The 16,797-nt window shown below is 42.5% G+C and overlaps 1 protein-coding gene across 1 annotated transcript; it reads right to left on the bottom strand.

Annotated features, from left to right (window-relative positions):
* Window positions 1-257: 257 nt before the first annotated feature.
* Window positions 258-2,399, bottom strand: LOC307144998 (uncharacterized protein). Its single transcript, XM_079847790.1, has 6 exons — window positions 2,152-2,399; window positions 1,944-2,024; window positions 1,637-1,775; window positions 1,317-1,533; window positions 1,018-1,231; window positions 258-800 (listed from the first exon to the last, which is right to left on the bottom strand). Exons 1-4 carry the CDS (start codon window positions 2,256-2,258, stop codon window positions 1,465-1,467), a joined length of 396 nt encoding a protein of 131 aa, XP_079703916.1. The 5' UTR covers window positions 2,259-2,399; the 3' UTR covers window positions 258-800; window positions 1,018-1,231; window positions 1,317-1,464.
* Between the last annotated feature and the right edge of the window lie 14,398 nt (window positions 2,400-16,797).

Below are 16,797 nucleotides of genomic sequence, written 5' to 3'. Positions count from 1 at the left end.
CACACACACACACACACACACACACAGTTACAACTGGTTGTATATATTGGTGTTGTATATGGTATTATGGTATGGGTTGTTTATATTCTGTGAAGTTGTAAATACAAGGAGGTTGTTGGCTAAACATATCTCTTGGTGTTATTTGTTGTCTCTTGCTGATACGTAATTGGTATACTGAACAGACAACGGAAACAGGCGGTCCTAATTATTTTGTATACTCAGCTGTATTGTATAGTGTGAGTGTTACATATTGGTGGCCCGTACGGGGACGTACTGTTTCTTTGTGTGTATTGTTGTCTTGTATGTCCATAATTATGGAGGGAGATACAAATGTGAATGATGAGAGAATTATTCAGAATGTAAATGATGAAGACACCCATACTCATACCGTAAATACAGTTAACTTTGGTTATGTACCAGACTCAAGAAGGGGTTCGAATGTGACACCAGATGCAGATTTCACTGCAGGTCCATTCGTAACTAGACGTAATCCTACCGGAGAAATAACATCTATGCTCAGTTCGTTGTATATTTCTGATGATGATGATGATGATGAAAATGGTGTGGTGAATGGAAATGTTGTTCAAACAATGCAAACTGAGGTTGATAAACTCAAAGTGGATTTATTGGCTCTTAGTGCAAAAGTACAGACAAATGAACATGACTTTAAACAGTCAGTAGAAAGTTCACTTAATAGGGAAACTAGTTTCCGTGAGGCAGTGGACACTGGCTTGGCAGATTTGGAAGATTATTTCCGCAGATCACTGGAAAAATTGGAGAGAGCTGTCGCTGATTGTTTCCTGAGGAGAGATGCAAGATTGGAGAGTCAAATGAAAAAAATGTGATTCACCAGTACCCCTTCTGTATCTAGATTACAGCCCTACACTCCAGTTACTTCCATATCCTCTGTTCATGATGATAGAACTGCTTTGTCTGCAGCTAGAGTTAAATGTCCCACTTCCCAGACAGCCAATGCTACTTATGACATATCTCCTGTATGTAATCCTCTACCTGTACCTAATGTGCCTACTCCTCCAGTTGTTCCCAGTATCTCGTCCTTCTGCGGGCGGCCCCCGATTCGGCTGGAGTTTCCGTCGTTTGGCGAGTCTTGTGAGACTGCGGATGTGCTCAACTTCATCGAACAGTGCGAGAACTATCTCGACATCAGGCCCCTTCCCAGTGTGGAACTGGTCGGCACCCTGAGCACGGTTCTGAAAGGACCTGCTCTGAGCTGGTGGAAGGCAGAGAGGAACAAGGTAACAGATTGGCAATCTTTCAAACAGGCGTTTATGGATGCGTTTCTACCAGATGATTACCTCGCAGAGGTGGAAGATAAGCTACGGTCTCTGGTTCAGCAGCCACGTAAACGCCTAAGAGATTTTGCCTATGATTACCGAGCCCTCTGTCTTAAATGGAAGGCCGACATGACGGAGGAGGAGATGGTGAGCCGCATCCTTAACAACATCAACCCCAGGGTCGCGGGCTGTTTGAGAGGGACGGTGAAAACTGTGGAACAGCTGGTGAAAGTGGGTTCTATGGTGGAGAAAGACTGCATGGGAGCTAAGGATTACTGGCAGAAGGTGGACAGTCAGAATGGGAGAGAAAAGACCCAAAAGAGGCCCAACGATCGTAATACCTCTAAAAATCTGGCTGGCTTATCGATCGCACAACCGCATCCTATAAGTTCCCTATTGGTAGTGCCGGTGACGATACGGGGCCAAGAGGTGAAGGCTGTACTGGATACAGGGAGCACGTACACCCTGATGCAAGAAAATCTGTGGAGACAGTTAGGGGGTGAAATGAATGCTGACCATCCAGTTCCCCTGCAACGGTTCATTATGGCAGACGGGAAGGTACATCAAGCTTTCAATAAGAAAACCATCTGTTACAACTGGCATGAGAAAGTATGTGGGGTGGATACATATATCATGAAGGATGCTCACCTGGCGTTTCCCTTGATCGCAGGCTTGGATTTCCTCAGAGCCACTGAAGCTATCGTGGATGTAGGCCAAGGTAGATATGGGCTGAAAGTGGGCAAAGGTTATATGTATCACTCTTTTATAACGGCTACCATAAATCCTGGAGTGGCTACAATTCCGGTAGGGGAAAGAGGACACACTTCTGCTACAGTGAGTCTTTATTACGCCTTACCTCCAACATGGCAGCCATCTCTCACTGCGCCGGTCACTGAAGTTACTCCCAACTGGGACTCCGACAACCAGGAGGAGTTGCGGAGGCTGATCGTGACCTGGCCTCATACCACTTCCAAGCTACTCGGGAAAACATCTGTAGAACAACACATAATCCTCTTATGTGATGAAATGCCTGTGAAGTCTAGGGCTTACAGAGTTTCTCCATTCAAGAAAAAAATAATAGACGAGCAAGTCGAACAAATGCTAAGTGACAACATCATCGAACCCTCTTTCTCTCCATGGGCTTCACCCGTAGTCCTGGTCCCCAAAGCAGATGGGACTTACAGGTTCTGCGTAGACTATAGGAAGCTTAATAGTAAAACCTTACCTGACGCTTATCCAATGCCACTCATCCATGACATACTGGAATCCATGGAAGGCGCCTCCTGGTTCAGTACATTGGACTTGCGGTCAGGATATTGGCAAGTGGAAATGGAGGAGGCTAGTAAGAGTAAAACTGCCTTTATCACTACCCAGGGGCTCTACCAATTCCGATCTATGCCGTATGGTCTCAGGAATGCCGCAGCCACATTCCAGAGGCTGATGGAGAAGATCCTAGCGGAATTGAGGGGAAAGATTTGCTTTGTATATATTGAAGACATTATCATTTATTCACGGACATTAAAAGAACATGTACAACACCTGAACACCATTATACACAGACTCAACCAGGCTTCCCTTACTCTCAACATGAAGAAGTGTCACTTCTTTAAACGTCAACTAAAATTCCTGGGACACATGGTGTCAGAGAGAGGAGTAGAAGTAGATCCGGAAAAGACCCAGGCGGTGGCTGATTATCCTCCTCCTAAAGACCTCAAAGCACTCCAACGCTTCTTGGGATTGGCGGGTTGGTACCACAAGTTCATTCCTCACTTTGCGGACATCACTGCTCCTTTAAACCATTTAAAGAAGAAAGGGGTAAAATGGGAATGAACGCCTGAGTGCCAAATCAGTCTGGAGACTATCAAGCTGAGATTGCAAGATCCACCCGTCTTAGTGCAACCGGACCTCAGTCAACCCTTTCAGGTACACACCGATGCCAGTGACGTGGGACTAGGGGCTATTATCTCCCAACTTACTCCAGAGGGGGAAAGGGTAATAGCCTATGCATCTAGAACCTTGAGAGGACCAGAGTTGAACTATTCTACATCTGAAAAAGAGTGTCTAGCCGTGGTCTGGGCGGTGGAAAAATGGAGACATTATCTGGAAGGAAGGCCTTTTGACATTTATAGTGATCATGCTGCATTAACGTGGGAATTTAATTGCCCCAAAACCTCTTCACGGTTAACCCGGTGGACACTGAGACTGCAACAGTTCACTTTCCAGGTACATCATCGTAGAGGATGTCTCAATCTAGGGCCAGATGCCTTGTCGAGAGCTTACGAGCCATTAGAAAAAAACAGTGTGCCTTGTATGACCATAACTACACCCAAATGCGCTTCTGACATACCTCACACTCTAGGAGAAATCTCGCAGGCCCAAAGTCGAGACAATGCCATTGCTCTCCTGCGGGGTTCCCACCAAACCCGTAAGGCTCAAGATCATCGGATCACCTTTGAAGAACATCAGGGGGTGGTATATCGGCGGATACCTGTCAAGAATACTGGAGAGAGATTCCAGTTAGTAGTGCCTCAGGAGATGATACCAGGTTTTTTGCATTACTTCCATGATAACCCATTAGGAGGACATCTGGGCCGTCTAAAAACCTTGTTGCGGCTATTGGAAGTAGCGTGGTGGTCATCTGTCCGTAAAGACGTATGGCAATATGTCAAGGGTTGTGAGATCTGTCAAAAATACAAACATGACAATACAAAACCTAGCGGATTCCTACAACATACCCAAGTTCAGGAACCGGGACACACATTAGGTATGGATTTCATGGGTCCGTTTCCTCTGAGTAAAAAACAAAACACGTACCTTCTGGTAATTGTCGACTATTTCACAAAGTGGGTAGAGCTGTTCCCCTTGCGAGATAGTAAGACACAGAAAATAGTTAAAATTCTTAGAGAGGAAATCTTCACCAGATGGGGAGTGCCGAAATACCTGGTGTCGGACCGGGGAGCACAATTTACGTCCAATGTGCTATCTGAACTATGCAGGTCATGGGGAAGCATCCAGAAACTCACCACCAGCTATCATCCGCAAACCAACCTGACTGAAAGGGTTAACAGGACGGTAAAAACCATGATTGCGTCCTATGTAGGACAATATCATCAGACGTGGGATCAGTGGTTACCGGAGCTAAGGTTCGCCATCAATACAGCTCATCAAGAGACCACCGGTAGAGCTCCGGCTGAGTTGATGTTGGGTCGTCAGCTTCATGGACCTCTGGAGAGGTTGATCCTTAGACCTCCCACGCCTGACCAAACTTCATATACTCTAGTCGAACGTCAAAACAACATGGCAGAGGAGGTCAAATTCAGAGTTGGGGTACAACAATCCAGACAAGCTAGATACTATAATGCCCGACGGAAGGATGCACAATTCAAGCCGGGTGATCTAGTCTGGATTAAGACTCACCCTCTCTCATCGGCCTCCAGTAGATTTTCTGCCAAGCTAGCGCCCAAGTGGGAGGGTCCAGCTGAAGTAATAAAAAGAATGGGGCCAATAAATTACATTGTGAGTTGGGGCATTCCACTTAAATCAGACAATGTAAATGTGGTAAACTTAAAACGCTGGTACGGACGTTCTCCGCCTATGCCGAAGGCTGGGGGAGGGGATCTATGTAGCGTGGCCACATAAAGGAAGGTTATAAATAAGGTTAGTACCACATAACTAAATATGTTGTGGCACTTTATGTATTACCTTGTCGGCTTTCCTCTGTACGCTGTATGCCTCTTCTTTTGTGTGTTGGAACCTCATTATTATTCACGCGAGATATGCGCGTGACGTTTCGTCACGTGGGGTCCTGTCATGTAAACAGGAAATGACTAGGAGTTTGGCCATATAAGGAACCGGTATGCCGGTCGTCGGGAGAAGCGTCTTGTCATCCCCTAACCTGTCGGAGTGCATGTGGATTATTCTGTGAGGGTCTGTCCTGGAAGCGCCGGGTCGCCGTTCCTCCGTGGAGTATTTTAGTTGGCTCGCGGCCAGGATTACTCGATCGGAGGACAGAAGACAGTCATCACGTTCATTGATCACGCTCACGGACTTGACATTCTCACCGGTGAGGCTGATCCTAACATTGTATATACACGCTGGACTATATGACTTTTCGCACACACACAGTTACAACTGGTTGTATATATTGGTGTTGTATATGGTATTATGGTATGGGTTGTTTATATTCTGTGAAGTTGTAAATACAAGGAGGTTGTTGGCTAAACATATCTCTTGGTGTTATTTGTTGTCTCTTGCTGATACGTAATTGGTATACTGAACAGACAACGGAAACAGGCGGTCCTAATTATTTTGTATACTCAGCTGTATTGTATAGTGTGAGTGTTACAAGATAAAATAGAAATTAAAATGGGGAGGTTAGAGAGTTAAAATGGCTATTGCATGGTTTAATTGATTTCCTGCTATTTATGCACCATTCCAGTGGAATGTGGACATGCACCTTCCACTCCAAGAGGTCTTGTAAGGGCTCACCAAAGCACATTGGCCGGACCTTCTGGATCATTTGTACATGACCCGGTCGCGTTTCTGCCTGCACTCGGGTAAAACCGTTTTAAGAGATGTCTTGGAAGGGCTCACCAAAACACATTGGCCGGACCTTCCGGATCATTGGAGCATGACCCGGTCGCGTCTCTGCCTGCGCTTGGATTTTAAAAAAATAAATAATAATAATAATATTTGACCATCAATTGTAGTCATAGCAGGGTATGCAAGAAATCGTCTCGTCGACGATTGATGGAACGGGGGCCAATCATGGGCCAATCAGATTTCAGCAGGGGCATATTCTGTTTATTAGGGGTATATAAACTCATGTCACGATTCGAGACGTTTCACAATACTGAACTCACAATACAATACTATCATGATACTTTAAATAGGGCCAACACAAAGATAAGTTTAAATAGTTTAGTAAAATATTAATTTTAAGACATCAGGTAATCAGGGATCTGAACCGGTTCAAGAAAAATAATAATAATTAGATCAGGAATGGGCTTGAATAGGCTTGGACTTATTATTTTTCCCTCAATGTATGCTGCATCAGAATATAAATATTTATGATTCTGCTTAGCTACAAATACAGAATTATTATTGCCACATGTCTAGGGTCAACAGAAATACTTGTTTTTAATTAATAGTAGCAAACAAACATTTTACAAATGTACCCTCTAATTTGGACGCATCAGAAACCAATGCATTTTCTGTATTGTTGTCAGTTGTGCTTGGGTGTAGCTGTTCTTTGGGTGGACTTAAAACATCAGAGTTTGTGTTAGCTTAGGCAATATTGATCATCTGCATATATGTACATCTGTTTACCCTTCTGTTTATGTTCTGTAGGCTGTTGTCTGCTACTGGCCACGCAAAAATTTGTCGGTGAGGGTGAAAAAAGAAGAAATATCTGACAATGGATTCTCGGATATGCAGGTATTAGGAATGTCAATGATTAATTGTTGATCAATTAATATTAATAATAAGAAGAAAATCATTACAAATACAATAGGGTTCTGGCACCTTCGGTGCTTGGACCCCAAAATATTCCTGAAAACTGACCACCCTTGCAGGTGTATACAGTATTGTGCATCTTTTGCAGCGATTTTTGTGTGAGCATATCAGTGAAAACCCCTGACCACTCGGTGAGTTTCACGTCTTTGTAAACGAAAGTTTAATGCGTTTTATGAAGGACTGTTCCAGTCATAGGCGCCGATACCGTGGGTGCTCCGGGGCTCGAGCACCCACGGAAAATACCGAGCACCCACGTGTGCCAGTGCCAGACTGCCAGTAGGCTACATTTATTTTAAATTAAACATTGCAGTTGGCGAACTTGGCGCTATGAAGCGTCTGCCACACTGTGATTGGTTATGTTGTTGTCAGTGACAGTGACATAACCAGTCGCATGCATGTTCTATATCCTATCCACCAATCACAGCGTTTCTGAAAACGTCCCATCCCCCACTATACAGTGCCGTGCGAGTATGTAATCATTTACTGCTTTCCGTAATCACTAATCATTAATCAGACTAAAATGGACAGATTTGTTATAAAAAAAGCCAAACCTATTAATATTGATATATCGACATCCACCACAAGTGCCCTCTCAGATAATAACAGCGAGGTTAGGAGCAGCGAGGCTAAGAACAGCGACGCTGGGAACAGCGACGCTAGGAACAGCGAGGCTAGGAACAGTGACGCTAGGAGCCGCGAGGCTAGGAGCAGCAATGAAGATGGACGACGACATAACAAGGGAAGAACATACCAGGCTAGTTGGAAAGAAACATTTCCCTGGATAGCTTATGACGCCACAAAAAACAAAGTGTTTTGTAACATCTGTACTACAGCTAAACACATGAATGTCCCTCTTCCATTATCAACCCACGACCAAGAATCTTTAAAAGCTTTCACTCAAGAGGGTTTTTCGAGCTGGATTAAAGCACTCGAACGATTCCGATCACACGAAAAGTGCAATTTGCATCGCACTGCCACTAGCATTATGGCAGCTACTAATGCAGGTGTTAATGTCGCTGCTTCGCTCTCTGCTGGTAAACAAAGGCAGATGGCTGATGCCAGAATCGCTTTGCTGGCTATTCTTTCTACTCTCCAATTTCTTTCCTGTCAGGGAGTGGCCATTAGAGGAAAAACTGACCAAGAGTCAAATTGTATGCAGATGCTATATGTGCGTTCTAAAGATATCCCAGAATTAAAGTCATGGGTGGTTCGTCAGGAGAACAAGTGGCTCTCTCATGACATCCTAAACGAGATGATAGAAATGATGGCTCATGATGTCTTGAGAAAGCTAATTGGAGAAGTACAGTCTGCTGGGTTTTTTTCTGTAATTATGGATGAGACAACCGATATTACTGTCAAAGAACAAGTGTCTGTTTGCTTACGTTATGTGACTGAAAATCTGGAGCCAGAAGAACGTTTCTTAGGATTTTATGAGACATCAAAAACAACAGCAGACACACTTTTTCAGCTTTTAAAAGACGTTCTGATGAGATTCGCCCTGCCAGTCAATAAATGCAGAGGACAGTGCTATGACGGCGCATCAAATGTGTGCGGTATACAATCCATTGCATCAAACTACAGTGTGCTGCTGGAATTTCTGGAGGACCTGTCTGAAAAAGAAAGGGGAGAGGTAGGAGGGAAAGCAAACGGTCTTCTAACGCACCTGCTGAAATTTAGCACCTTTTTCTCCTTGAAACTAATGCTGAAATTCTTCTCTCGCATGGAAACGGTCAATGTTGCACTACAAAACAGCCAGCTGCACCTACAGAAAGCTAGGCAGCTGATTGACACACTGAGAGAAGACATTAAGTGTCTTCGTGACGGATTCCAAGAATTTTGGATAAATACCACAGCAGAAGCGCATGTCCTTGACTTGGATAGCCCAAATGTGCCCAGACAAAGAAAAATCCCCCGGCGATTGGACAGTGGAGGTGCGGCGGCACACAGTTTTCAAACACCAGAGGCAATGTACCGACAGCAGTACTTTGAGGTCATGGATACAGCATCAACATCTCTGAACTGCAGATTTAATCCCTCTGTATTCAAACACATGCAAGATGTTGAAGATTTTGTAACCGGGAAGGCCGACTGTAAAGACATTATTCAGTTCTATGGGGATGATCTGGATGGAAGCAGGCTGACATTGCATAGAGACATGTGTTTGGACTTGGCAAAACAGAAAGGTGTTCATCTTAAAACTTTTCAAGATGTATATAACTTCATGAAAGGAGATGGAAGCGAGCACTTGAGAACATTACTACCAGAAGTCACAAAACTTTTGAAACTGGCTCTGACTGTCCCTGTAACTTCTTGCTGTTCAGAGAGGTCATTTTCTGGGATGCGCCGACTGAAAACTTATCTACGCTCAACAATGGGGCAAGCCCGACTAAATCACATCGTTATAATGAACTCTAACAAAGAAGTGGCTCGACAGCAGGACCTGGACATCATCGCTGATAATTTCATCAAGCGCACTGCTGTACGCAGAGACACGTTCCTCCTGAAGAACTAGCCTCAATGGTGAGTCAACAAATCTTTTTTTTTTTACTGTGTGGACTTGACATTAGCCGCGTTTCCATTTCCCTTCAAATTGAAATTGCGAATTGAAAATATACACTAGACACTAGGCAATTTCGCAAAAAAATCCAGTTTATCGCAAACAATTTTTTATGCACGCATGAGGTTTTTCAGGCAATTCAAGAAAGGAATATTTCGCAAAACTGCAATGGAAACAGTTTTTGTGCATATATAGTCACCTGAAGACGCTGTGCGTTAGAGGTCCATGGCTATAGCTACGCAAATAATAATCATTTTATATAATTTTATTATAGCCTAACATTTAATAGGCTATATTTAAACCAGTGCGAGGCCCTGCACTTTGATGTGGATGCTCAATTGCGCATGATTAACAGTAGCCACGTTTCCATTAGGCCTACCCAATTGCGCAAATTTGGCCTATATTTTTATATTTTTACCTATATACTATTTCTACTTAAAAACTATAATTTCGTTATTTTACTAACCCAACTAATGATCCGCGTTTCAAATAGGTTTCACTTGAGGGGAAAAAAAATAAGTAGCTTTTTCCTTCCACTTAAAAAGTTATACACTTTTTTTTTTTTTTTTAATTCTCCTTACAAAAATGTTATTTTCAACTTAAAAACAATAATTTCGTTATTTTAATATGACTTGAGTCATCCGCGTTTTCCAAAAGGTTTCACGTGAGAAAAAAAAGTAGCTTCCTTCCACTTAAAAAGAGTTGCTCACTTTTTATTTTAATATAGTGGCCCTGGCTACAGGTTCTTTTTTGGCCTTAGAAAAACAGTAAAATCGATATGTTTTTTATATTAATTTGTGAATATTTTTAATGTTTAATAAAGGGGCAAAAAGTCATAAGCAAAACATTACATTTTGGTGTTCAACTTTGCGTTTTAAAAAGGATCACAAATAAATTTTATTTATTTACAAAAGTTTTATTGGGTTTGTTACGCTCCACGCGTGTTTTGTTTTGTTTTCATTGAACTGCGCACGTTAGTGCACTTCGCACGTGTTGGTTGTTGTGCTCATTGTCTTCTCTTTGTTTCTAGCTCACTCTCTGCTCGCAGGTGGCTGTGATTGGCCGAGTCGGATGTCAGTCATCAGGAGGCCTTCCAGCTGGTTCAAAAGGATGGCGTTTTCATTCATGCTGTCTCTCTCGATCGCGAACTGAGTTCGTTGTAGCGGAATGAGTTTTCTTTAGCGGATTGAGCTCTTTGTAGCGGAATGAGTTTTCTTTAGCCTATTGAGCTCTTTGTAGCGGAATGAGTTTTCTGTATCTGACTGAGCTCTGGGTAGCGCAATGAGTTTTCTGTAGCGAATCGAGTTTTTGTATCTGCCCGCGTCTGAGTTGTGTGCTACTGTATGTGCTTTGATCTTTGTGATGTGTTGTCCATGTTATTCGTTTGCTATGAGACCTTGAGTAACAGCTGGTACAGCGGGAAGAGAACGCAGGTCAGTATATCGCGATATACACTGTACATATACCAGAAGATGATTGTATAGACACACTAGGTAAGAAGTGAGCGCCACACATTGTATTTCTGTTTTTGTTAGACAGTTTAGTTAAGGTGCCGGATGCACTGAAGATTTCGGTTTATTTTCTACATTTTGCTTTGGTTAGATTAGGTTTAGATTAAGGATTGTTTTGTTATATTTTGTTCTTTCCTTTGGCGCCGCTTTCGTTCTTTTCCCATTTTATTGTTTGTTTGTTTACACTTTCACCTTGTACATAGCGCACATTATTATTGTTATTTTACTGGATCTAGTGGCTTCGGCTTTTTGTGAATAAACGTCCAGTATTTTTTCTCTTTCAAAGTTTTGTCTGTCATGTTCTTCCACCTCATTTCATACCCAGCAGTACGTTAATATGTAAATGTTACGGTACATTCCCTAGACTCCTTAAAGTTCGTAACAGGGTTTAAATGGGAACATTTTTCTGCTCAAGTATAAGCCTATATACGGTTTAAAAGAGGAAAAACTAATGGACACAAAAGTAGCCTACTTTTGGACAGAATACGAGTTCTTTGTTAAATACATAAAATAAAAAAATATATTTTTTAGCCTATATGATAATGGATTCGAAACCTCAAAGAAAAGCCATGCCACTATCAAAAGAAACCTCGAAACATAAATGAGGTAGACACTCCCAGAAACTCATTATTTTAGTCGCAACAATCGGTTAATGGAAACGCTGTCCTTTCGCAATAGTTTTTTAATCAATATTTACAAAACATTAATTTTTCCAAGAAGCTGAACGCATTAGCGGTTACGTGTCAGTTAAACTTTTCATCTCCAATCCTGTTTGTATTTTTGAGAAGTGACGCTGTTGTGTTTGTTTGTATCGGCCGCTGTCCATTAGCCTAAGGTTCTGAAATGCATTTTTTTTTTTTAATAGCCTAGTCTATTTTTTTTTTTTTTTTTAAATGGCGTGCGCCCTTGAGCACCCACGGAGAAAAACATAAATCGGCGCCTATGGTTCCAGTGCACCTATACACCCATTCTAGAGGTTTTGGGGAAAGCGAAAGAAACCTAAAATTCTCGGGACAGCAGCATCTGTCCAAATTTTAATCTTAACCGTTCTATTTCATCAGAAACGATCTGTAAACAGGGCTTTAAGTGTAAAATACCGAACTTACCCTTTAACATGTCTGTGAAGACAATGTTAGCACTGGTAAATTTGAATAAGATAAAATTAAGAATGAATTAAGATAAAAATGGTTAATTTTTTGGGGGTGGTGGGGGGGGGGGGGATTGCACTATTTTTATCTTCTGGGTTTTGTCAATATCACAGGATGTTACATTGTGAAACACTATATTACTGTGAGGACCTTTACATTACCTTTAAACTTGCACATTATACTAATTCAATGATTGGAATAAAGTTTATAAAATGAACATAACAGAAGTTTCTCACATTTCAGTATTATTTGATTAATCATTCAGCCCTAGGATAGCATATGTTGTCAGCTCAGGAAGAGATGGATTAAATTGAAACAATGTGTAATCAGTTAATCAGTGTAGCCAGGGGTGTAGGAGCAATTTTGAACCTGGGGGGGGGGGACAGTAAATGCTAGGGGGGTTCGGGGGAAATTCCCCAATTATTTTTTTTTTATATATAAAGCACTTAAAGGAGCTGTATGTAAGAAATGTATTTCAATTAATCATAAAATGGCCCTGATATGTCACTAGACATTAAGAAATCATGTTCATTTCAAATACTTATATCGCTGACAACAGTAGTACGGCCAGGATATTGTCATTTAAAAAGTGAACTTGCAGCCCTCAACTGATGTTGATGTTGTCATCTTGTGTTTTGGCCTGAAGCCCCACCCTCCACCTATCTACCAATCACGAAGTCAGAAGTGTTTCGGCATCCGGGTTGCCAGCTCTGCTGCTCTTACCACAGCTGCAGCTCCTTGTAGCAGCCTACGTTCCTGCTGGATCCTGCAGCATATCTGGCAACCTCGAGTCAGGGGGGAGGGGGAGCGGATACACTGCTCTACAGTAATTTGAAAGTGATTGCAGTACCAGTTTTGGCCACAATCTTACATACAGCTCCTTTAAATGCTCATTTCTAATGACTTTTGGGAACAGACTGTTCTACTTAGTTTGGCTGTAAGAGGGTATATGCAGTGACAGACTGGGTAGATTATAAAAACAGAGAGAAGCAATCTAATATAACTACAACCAAATGACATGTACATACCATGAACTGTACAAAAACATACTTTATTTAATAAAGAACAAATAAAAGAAAACACACCATTTAGAAGATGATCGGGCTGGGACTGAGCCTTGTGATAAAGAGGTTGGGGCAGAGCCTGGTGATAAAGAGGTTGGGGCAGAGCCTGGCAATGGAGAGAGGCTGAGACAGACTGATGGAGAGAGGCTGAGGCAGAGCCTGGTGATGGATGGAGACTGAGGCAGTGATGGAGAGAGACTGAGCCAGAGCCTGTTGATGGAGAGAGGCTGAGACAGAGCCTTGGGATGCATGGAGGTTGAGGCAGTGATGGAGAGAGGCTGAGGCAGTGATGGAGAGAGGCTGAGGCAGAGCCTGGGTATGCATGGAGGCTGAGGCAGTAATGGAGAGAGACTGAGGCAGAGCCAGGTGATGGACAGAAAGAGCATGTTGACTTAATTGAAGGTCCCAAAAACATGCCTTCTTTGATCGTTTGCAGAGATGAACTGCTTGCAAATTCTTGCTATATCTAGACGATCCAACTACTTCTGATGGATGTGACAGATTGCAGTGCTGTTTAGACGGGTCTGTGACATTGTGCTCCTTAGCCAGGTCTTCAGTCTTCTTAGGGAACTAAAACTTCTTTCTGCTTCTGCAGAGGAAGAAGGAACAACCAAATTCAGCCTCACCAATGTCTCTACCTGGCTGAAGAGACTGTGGAGGCAGCAGATTTTTTAGTATGTTGGTAGCCTCAAGAGTGGTACTATAGTCGAACTGAAGCTTGAACATTGGCAGCTGTACCTCCAGTGAATGCCGATCTAGCTCTGGATATTGGCTGACAACATCTTGCATCTTTCCAGTCACGAGCACTCTCTCTAATTCATCCAGGACTTGCAGGCTACTCTGTTCAAAGCGCTTGGTTAGTTGCATGTCCACATTATCCAGCATTTTGAAGAAGTCAATGTGGTAATGCTCTTCAGTGGTTGCTGGGACAAATGCTGTTGTATTTCCTATGAAGCGCTTGGGTGGCTTTCTGACATGCGACATCTGGATAGGTTCAATACCTGTGCTGGTGACTAGCTCAGTGGCCCTTGTGTGTATGTGGTGAAACATTTCATCTGACCTCTTTGACTTCAGAGTTGACTTCACGCAGTCCACAGCTGCCGTCATGCCCATGGCAGTTCCTGTTGATGTCTGTAGGGAGTAATTCAGACACTCTAGTTCTCCAATCACTTCACAAGCAAGAAGAAGCCCAAGCACCATGGTCCCCTTTTGTAATCACTCCAAAAGCCCCCTAGCTGTGATTATTGTTTCAGAGTAACCAGATGAAGCCATCTCCTCCAGACTGAGCAGCACTGCCTCATACTGCCCAAGAACAGCTCGAATAGCCGTCATTCTGACAACCCATCTGGTAGGGCATAAGGGCTTCAGTGTTTTGATGTTCCCATGTTCTGATTTGGCAATCTCTTTAAAGACCGTTTTAAAGTTGCCTGACTGGTTGAAGAGGGTTCCAAGTTTGTGGACCAATGACAGTGCATCCATAACCACACAGGATGAACTGCAGGCACCCTGTGTTACAAGATTGACGCAATGTGGACCACAATGGACATAGAGGGCAAGAGGCTGAATCTCCTTGATTTTGGCCTGCACTCCACCAGTCTTGCCAGACATGTTTGCAGCTCCATCGTACGTTTGCCTATGGAGACCAGATAGCAGCAAATTCATTCTCTTGAGGACATCAATGGCAACCCTAGCCAGATTTTCCCCTGTGGTCGAAGACACTTCATAAAGACCGACAAACTCTTCATGAGGTATTAGATCATGGTCCACATACCGGATGCAGATTGACTCCTGCTCTACCCCTGCAACATCTTGGGTGCCATCCATGATGATGGAGTATTGGAGTGTCGGCAAGTTCCGCACAACAGATGCTATCTCCCGCACAATGTTTAAAGACAGGATCTGCAAAATCTCATTTTGAATTTGAGGGCTGAGAAAATTCGACCTCCTCTCTATCCAACTCTCCAGTCCCTCAACATCCTCTGACCTGAGACGAAGGAGCTGCCTGAAATGTCCCTCACTGTTTTTATGACCGCGAAAAGCAGTACCTTGTCTAGCAAGAAACTGCAATGAGCCAACAATTTTTAGCAGATGAGACCTTGCCTGCTGTTGCTGAAGAGCCTTTGCTGATGATAACTGTGTGTCTATTGATTTTGCCTGATGTGTGTGTGTTGTTATGGCCACTTTGTGTGCTTGAGACATTTCATGTGATTTAAATTTTTCTATTGCTTTTTTCCACTTTTGAAATCCTGTAGATACATCATCAACATCATCATCATATTCTTTATTCAGGACATACATAAAAAATGGTCCATAGCACTATACAAACATACACATAGTAATAAAAAAATAAAAAAACTACAACAGTCAAAATTCCACAAACACAAAAAGAGTGTTCAAATATTAGCATATAGACTAAAACGCCAATGGTTCCACAATCTCGAAGTGAACCTAACTGCACTCAATGCAGGGTTCACTAGTGTTGCGATGATGCTATTATATGACTCTGCTAATCTACACATACATCTGTACATGAGATTCCTGAGTACAGCAGGACACGTGAATACATTAACATTTACACACATTTGGCTCGCACTGCCCCATCGTGGCAATTTAAGCAGCAGCCTCAAACCATCATTGTATGCCACATTCTGTTTCTGCATACTGCTTTTTTTATAGCGTCGCCACAAGTGGGCAGTGTACATCGGAGTACAAAAAGCTTTAAAAAGTGTAGTCTTTACAGATAGTGAACACATACTAAATTTGTGATTCAGCATATTAGCTTGTGCATACAACATACAATACTGTCTATGAATGTCCCTATCATCAGACAGGTCATCAGTTATATAATGTCCTAAATACAAATGACTGATCTACACTTTTAGCAAGGGGTCTGATTTTTAAATGCTTTCATGCAATAGAAACAGAGTATACCTCTCACATCAGGACAGTAGTGTAGCTATGTGTGTTCTTGTTCTATCCTGGAAACTAAGTGTCTTGTTTGCAAGCTGCTGCTGAATGATACATCCTGCCTCAGGTTGATATGGCCTTTGATGCTCTGTCTGGCTGACCTGCTCTGAAACCCTGGCCTCTCTCCAATTCTGGCTTCTCTATAGAATGTACACGAAATAACACAAATCAAACTCTATAAATTGTTATCATAAAAAGCCACTTTACTTAGAAAGGTAATCTTTGCATGTAGGGCCCTTTGATTTCCACGATACAGTAATGCAATGCAGTAAGCAATGCAGTAACGCAATGCAGTAAGCAATGCAGTAACGCAATGCAGTAAGGCGTAAATAATAAAAATGGAATCAGCTGTTAAATGTGGAATATCGGAGAATCTGCCAAAATTGGAATTTGGAAAAAAAATGGATTTCCAAGGGCCCTATGTAGCTTATCATTATAAAGCTTCAGCGATAAACTCATTTTACATTCAAATATATATAATCATAAGAACAACTAGTTAAATTAGCTGGACACAGTACCAATGTATTCTGTTATCCTACACAAATGAGCATTCTGTCATATTCCCATTACTGTGTCTCACTTGGCCCTAACTTGGCCCTAACTCTCCCTGTTCTGTGGTCTCTTCATCTCCTGTCTAGGAAAGTAATAAATGTTTGAGGACACAGAACTGGTTTCAATGCAAACTCTGATGACATGCCGTTGGCCTAATTTTACTGATCTAAAGTGCTTTTACTATGTGAA

The sequence above is a fragment of the Squalius cephalus genome, assembly GCF_949319135.1.
Source record: "Squalius cephalus genome assembly, chromosome: 17".
Taxonomy (NCBI): domain Eukaryota; kingdom Metazoa; phylum Chordata; class Actinopteri; order Cypriniformes; family Leuciscidae; genus Squalius; species Squalius cephalus.
This window is presented reverse-complemented; position numbering and strand designations above follow the sequence as displayed.